General features: G+C 39.4%; 1 protein-coding gene across 1 annotated transcript; it reads left to right on the plus strand.

The window, feature by feature from the left end:
* Positions 1–3,815: 3,815 nt before the first annotated feature.
* LOC310860298 (claudin-1-like) lies at positions 3,816–6,790 on the plus strand. Its single transcript, XM_083767138.1, has 4 exons — positions 3,816–4,233; positions 4,623–4,787; positions 6,102–6,180; positions 6,582–6,790. The coding sequence occupies exons 1-4, from the start codon at positions 4,023–4,025 to the stop codon at positions 6,751–6,753; spliced, it is 627 nt and encodes a 208-aa protein (XP_083623264.1). The 5' UTR covers positions 3,816–4,022; the 3' UTR covers positions 6,754–6,790.
* The last annotated feature ends 312 nt before the right edge of the window (positions 6,791–7,102 follow it).

The raw sequence follows: 7,102 nt of genomic DNA on the forward strand, positions 1-7,102 counted from the left end.
GGAAATTATTGAACTAAGAAGAGGATAAGGGTGAGACAAATAATGTGACAAATAATGACCACAATTATCCTTGTATTACCACACACACACACACACACACACACACACACACACACACACTTTTGATTGAATACTTTATTAACAGTGTGCAACTTTGCACAATAGTACAGAGGTTTAGGCCTAAAATAATGCTAAAGCCTATATCAACCAACAGCAGCCAAGCAGAGTGGCAAGACAACATCAAGCATGAGTAAAACTATGCAGGCTACATCTATCTAAATAGACAGACCAACATGGATAACATAACCTAATAATGTACTACTGGTTACTGTGCTGTGTGCTTTCACTTATATGTCAGCATACCATAAAAAATTCCGGAGGTAATAATACTGAAACCTACTCAGGATTCTCTCCATGAGTAAGCACTAATTGTAATTCTCCTGGGATTTCGTGGTGACATTGCTTTCTGTTTCCCAATTTTGTTGAAAATAACTGGTCCTTATCAACAATGTGACAATAGACACAAGTTTTACACAGTAATAATCCTGAGTGTATCTTACTGAGAGCGTACATATGAAATGAAATGGACCTTCACAGGTCCATTTGGTTCTGTTTGTACACTCTAGAGTTAAATTAACACTCAGGAGACGTCTCATAGAACTGGGCAATGCTCCAGAGTCTCTGGTGTGCTACAGCTATATAACCTGACGCTGCCAGATCCAAGAAGCTTGCTACACAAATTTGTTTCACAGGGTTACCCAATACCGCCCTCATCTGGCAGCGTCAGGTTAACAGCTATACAGTATGTAGAGAATGTTCTTGTGTGTGATAAGGCTTTGACACTTTCCATCAATGACATGATGCTGTTCTCGTTTGTGTGTGCGTGTGCGTGTGTGCGTGCGTGCGTGCGTGCGTGCGTGCGTGTGCGTGTGTTCAATTAGCAAAATGTCATATAATTTTCCTGGAAATACCAGTTTACGGAGGACTTGGACATAATCCATTCTTATACATAATTTTTACCAACTCTTATGTAAACCACAATGATTTTCGGCTTGTAAGTGAATTTATGCTTATCACTGCTGCTTTCATATAATAATGTGTATTATACAGTATAATACTAGATACCGTAATACTATAGTAGCCTACTTTTACTAAGTTACTATCTCTGCTATAGTATGAGTTAAAGAGTTGCTGTTCTTTCTTGTTCCTCTTCATCTCATCTCAGACAGATGGTAATGACTACAGGGTGTTGTTAAAGAATGGATGGGTGTGTCTGCTGACCAGGTCTTGAAAAAAACACTGGCTGGTCCTGGACGGCTGGCGTATATAGACCTCCGGCCACCTAGGCTGCTAATCCAGCCCGACAGCGTGTCACGGGTTCGAATCCCGATCCAAACGACCTTTGCTGCATGTTATACATCCTATCAGTCTACTGTCAAAGACAAATCAAATAAAGACAAACAAAGAAATATCTTAAGCCGGCGGTGGAGGGTGATAATGGTCACTGCACCTGCACGTACTCCTATAGAACTGGGACGGCACCTGTCAGCAGGGAGTGTTGGGCGGGAGGAGTACCATGAAGGCAGTACTGCAGTAGGATATCATACAGCAGCAGTGACAACACAGTGGTGTGTGTGGGGAGGAATTCATTGGCATAAAGACTAAATTGGGGAGAAAAAGGGTGTAAAATGTATTGGCTACTCTAAATTTAATTTAAAAAGAATTATGGGCCCGAGGCGGCCTAGCAGTCCTGCCACCTAGGTTCCTGACAAACTGCTGTATGTCATTCTCTGTCTCTCTCCCCTCGTTTCCTGTCTGTCTCCACTTTCCAATATCATAAAAAATGAGAATAATAATGCCATGGAATTTGTTGCACACATTTATATGAGAGAGTGGCCCATACCGATTTGACCTCTTCTCTCTTCGGCCAGTATTTCCATTAGGCCTATATATCTCAAAATCGTATGGAATACTGTGAAACTTGCTGAGCACATTCATGCTGGACCTTGTAGCTTTTACTCTTGTCTAGTACCACCCCCTTTTATTTAAGGAATTTCTTCTGCTGCTTTGCATAATTACAATCATTCTCAAAGTTTGTGTAAGGTTTTGTTTGAGTTGAATAACCCCATGTTGTCTATACTTAAACAAACCATGCACCTCTTTCTTACAATTTAAAGCAATGATCTGCCTGTAGACATGGAGATATGAATCAGGCCTAACCCTATAACACTCACAAACAGGGAAAGGCTGTTTTGTTTTGTTTCCTTTATTTTATTTTTTGTACAATTTATGCTGACTTTTCACAATCTAATAGAAGAACCGAGAGCTGTTTTCAGCAGCTTCTAACCACAATAAGGAGAATGTAGCTCTCCAACCTTATGTGTGACCCACTGGTATTCAGGCATGATGTCATCATAAGGATCGTAGGCTATCGGGAAGATCAAAATAAGACCTGAGACCGATTCTACAAATTCCTTCTAAATCAGTAGTTCAACATACAGTATTGTGCAAAATAATTCAACACTTTCAAGATTCTTCAAAATGCTTGCAGCACGGCACAAAGTGCTTGTATATCAGTGGAGATTTGGAGCTGCTATTTTTGAGAACTACTGTTTGAGTTTTATGAATATCGTATAGCTAAAATATAGAATTACACAGCTTTTCTGGTTTTAATGGGTTAATCCCTAGAAAAAATAACCAATCTATAAAAGCTCAAAATAGGCTGTGGTGCGATTGGTGTATGTCTGCTTTTTTATTTATTTATTACTTTTTGCTATTTTTTTGATTTTTTACAAATTCTTTCAAATTCTTGGACTCTATAGCATGCTAGGGAGGCCAGGTTGAAAAGGGTTAAACAACCGGTCCTTTGAGTGGCCATGATGCAGAGCTGCCCATCACCATTGCTAAAGATCACCTCAACTGCACTTATGTTCATTTGACATATGATTTAAGACCTAACCGTAGTCTCTACTGTAAAGAACAATACAAAATCGTGCAGTGAAGTGCCAAGTAGGACAAATTTCCAGTAAGTGTTTTGAATTGAGGCTAATTTCAGGAAAGGGTGGGGGATGTTACCAACAGGCAAAAATGTTTACAAAACCCAGGACCAAATATGGTATGATTTGATATGTGTGTGGATTCAAATAAAACATTGTACTGTCGATTAGAGCAGAAAGATCAGCACACGAAATAACTCGCATGAAAGGACTTTTAATGCAATGATGTGACATTTTGAGCAGCTCTCCTCTGACTTCTTATTTTTCTTATTGGATTAATATAATCACAAACAAAATTGTGCTTTTTGGGCAATGGAATGATAATTTAAGATTGCTCTTCCCTTGTTTAGATGAAAAACTTCCTGTTTTGTTTTATTTTCCCCCTTGCCTTGTATTCTAGATCCTCATTTGAACGCGTAGGCCTATATGCTGTATAGATAGGCTATAAGGCTATTATTATAATTCTAATAATAATAATTATTATTAAAATTATGACAGAGTAAGACATAGTATCCATCTCCTTTATCCAAATGTATACAGGCTATAGTCTATATAGTATACATTCTAAAATACATTTCAATAATGAATGGTGAATTTAATTATGAATATTGTGCGCACTTAAAAACACAGGGAAATCACCTGACATGGCTTCTGCACATGATCATAACTCTGTGCTTCTGCAGAATTTGTCAGCGACATTTAGCCATAATAGACTAGCTACTACAACAATATATGTGTCATCAAATCCTGGAGATGTGTGTGACGTCGGAACCTCCCCTTCGCCTAGTCTTGGACTTAAAAGTGAGAGCGCAACGCAACAGCTGGAAGATAACGGTGTTTAGCAGCCTACTGTTTAGCCAGCCCAGAAGCGAGATTCAACTTCAACATTTAACCCACCTCAGTCAGTCTGCGACGATATATGCTGGTAACTGGTTAAGTGGGGTCGCTCCTTTTTCCTTCTACATGATTTTTGTCATTTTAGCCTAATTAATTAATTTACGTTTTCATCTACCTTGCGTGGATACCATGGCAAGCTCAGCACTGCAACTTCTGGGCTTCGTGCTGTCACTGGGAGGTCTGGGCGCAACTATTGCCGCTACTTGCATGGTGACATGGAAAAGGTTAGAGAGCAATACCTCTGTGAGACAGACCTACCAGGGCTTATGGATGACCTGCTCAGGTTTTAACAACAGAGAGACGAGCTGCGAATTACACGAATCACTCTTTGACCTGCCAAGTAAGTATAGGCTGAGTGAGTGAGAGTGATTGATTGATTGATTGAAAATTTTATTCACAGTTGTAGGCCTACAACTGGGGATAAAACCAGGAAAAGCAATAAGACTTGTTTAGATCAGGGTCCTCCATTTTCCATTCATCAGAACATTTAAAGATGTACAAATATACACTTAAATGAAAAAAAGGAAATGTTTGATCATTTGTCTTTTAATTGAAATTCCTATTAATGGTAAATTGTGGTAACGTCCTCATGCATCACTGTCACTGAACCTCTGTATTTAAACTTGTTTAGCCGATTTGTATTAATTTGTGTCACTTTATGCTAGTTATTCAACATGTCAAGCTCATGTCCTAAAGCAAAATTAAATACTCTCTCTCCCTCACCTGCAGTTGAGGTCCAGGTGACCAGAGCTGTGATGCTATTCAGTATCTTCCTGGCCTCTGTGGGTGTGCTGGTGTCCACAGTGGGGATGAAATGCACTCGCTTCCTCGATGGGAATGACAAGACCAAAAATGCTGTGGCCATGGCCGGGGGAATCATGTTCATGCTTTCAGGTAGGTTCATTGAAGTATAAACATACTGTAGTAGACATCATGAAAAAAAAATGGTTGAAATTAGTTTGCTTGTTTTAGAAGATTAGGCAGTGTTTTTGCTTTACTTGGGTACAATCAATCAATCAATCAATCAATCAATCAATCAATCAAAACTTTATTTGTATAGCACATTTCATACAGCAAGTGCAACTCAATGTGCTTCACAGTTTACAAATATAAAAACATTAAAGGAGATGGAAAACAAAGAAGAAAAATAAAGAAAACATTTAAGAAAAACATTAAAGATAAACATAAACAAGGATAATGATATGAGCTAATTAAACGCAATGTTAAAAAGGTATGTCTTAAGGTTTCTTTTAAAAATGTCCGTGGATTCAGAGAGCCGCAGGTTAACTGGCAGGCTGTTCCACATTACAGGACCATAATGGCTAAAGGCTGCTTCTCCATGCCTTTTAGTCTTAGGTCTAGTCTTAGGAACCTCTAAGAGAGCAGTTCCCGAGGATCTAAGAGCTCTTCCAGGTACGTACCCAGGGAGCATTTCGGACAAATATGTGGGTGCATTACCATGGATAGATTTAAAAACCAGCAGAAGGACCTTAAAATCAATTCTAGATAAAAACAGGCAACCAGTGAAGGGATTTTAAAATGGGTGTGATGTGTGCTCTCCGTCTGGTCTTGGTCAGTACGCGTGCTGCTGCATTCTGGACTAGTTGTAGCCGGGCAACTTATTTTTTGGGGACACCAGATAGGAGAGCATTGCAGTAGTCTAGCCTGCTAGTGATGAATGCGTTCATCAGTCTTTCTGTGTCAGCTTGTGAGAGAAACCCACGGACTCTGACAATATTCCTCAGGTGATAAAAGGATATTTTGGTGATGTTGCTGATGTGGGCCTTGATATTTAGATTTGAGTCAAGTATGACACCAAGGTTTTTTACCTGATCCTTGGTGCTTAATGAGCAGGATTTTAGTTTGTGAGATATTTGTTCCCTGTGGGGGCCATCTCCAATAACTAAGATTTCCGTTTTGACTTTATTTAGCTGGAGAAAGTTTTCTGACATCCAGACATTGATGTCCGAGATGCAGTTTGTTAGGGTGTTAGGGTGTTAGGGTTACAAGAGGAAGGGAATGCTGGCCAGAATCAAAGGGGGCTGTTTGCAATGATCTTCTTAAACCAGTCAACTGGTCAAAAATTATATGTTTTGTGTAACTGGCAGTAGTTTTACAGATTCTGTTGAATAAAGAAACCACACTCGACCAACAAGAGTAACGCTTTTATTCATTTTTTTACTTTTTTAACTTTGCGTTGTCTTCTAGGTGTCTTGACTTTGGCCATAACTTCCTGGTATGTTAGAAAGATCGTCCAGACCTTCTATGGAGCACACCATAAGAATAGGTACAGAACATCATAAACATACACACATTTGCACTTGCATATGTATGCTGTAGTATAGCCTACTGTATATAACAGATTAACATATACACATAATGTGTGAAGTACAAATCCATATGCAAATGCATATACTGTAACACACATGCTTACATGTATATTGCGCACACACACAAACACACACAAACACACACTACTAGATGATTGTTTTAGATTGGATGTGAACTTCAAAAATGATATCTCACATGTACATACTACATAGGAGCCTATACATACACATAAGTTCTAATAAGTTTCTTATTGATTGACCTCTATTGCTGGTGTTTAATGCTGACATCTCGTTTGTATATGCCTGTGTGTGCGTGCGTGCGTGTGTGTGCACGTGACGTGGCATCATTCTCCTGCAGATATGAGTTTGGCAATGCAGTGTTTACCAGCTGGGCCGGTGCAGTCCTCATGTTGACTGGAGGTGTTTTCCTGAGCTGTCGGAGATGCTCTCATTCCAGGCCATTAGTGAACCTCCCCAACCTCCGGCCCAAGTTCCAGCCAACCCCCAACTCTAGTACTGACTATGTCTAGGATGTAATAGTGGTCAGCCAAGCCAAGAGAGACATTAGTACAACCACATTCACGCTGCACGCAGAGTGTGTGTTCTGCATTGTTCTTCAGTGATAATATCATTTTTTCCCACTGTGGGATCAAATACAGTAATACATAATATTACTGATGTAGCTACTGCAACTTCAAATTTCAATCAGTGGAGTTTTTATAAATGTTTTTCTTTGATCCACGTAATGGATCAACAGTAAGCTTGTTCATGTGATTCATCAGCAAAGTATTATTGTGAGAATCTTGAAGTGCTGGTTTATACCTTGCTTTTTATTTCCAGTGTAAGGGCCATGCATTAAGTGATTAACTGAGTGGATGA

The sequence above is a fragment of the Protomyctophum parallelum genome (assembly GCF_964188405.1).
Source record: "Protomyctophum parallelum genome assembly, chromosome: 6".
NCBI lineage: Eukaryota > Metazoa > Chordata > Actinopteri > Myctophiformes > Myctophidae > Protomyctophum > Protomyctophum parallelum.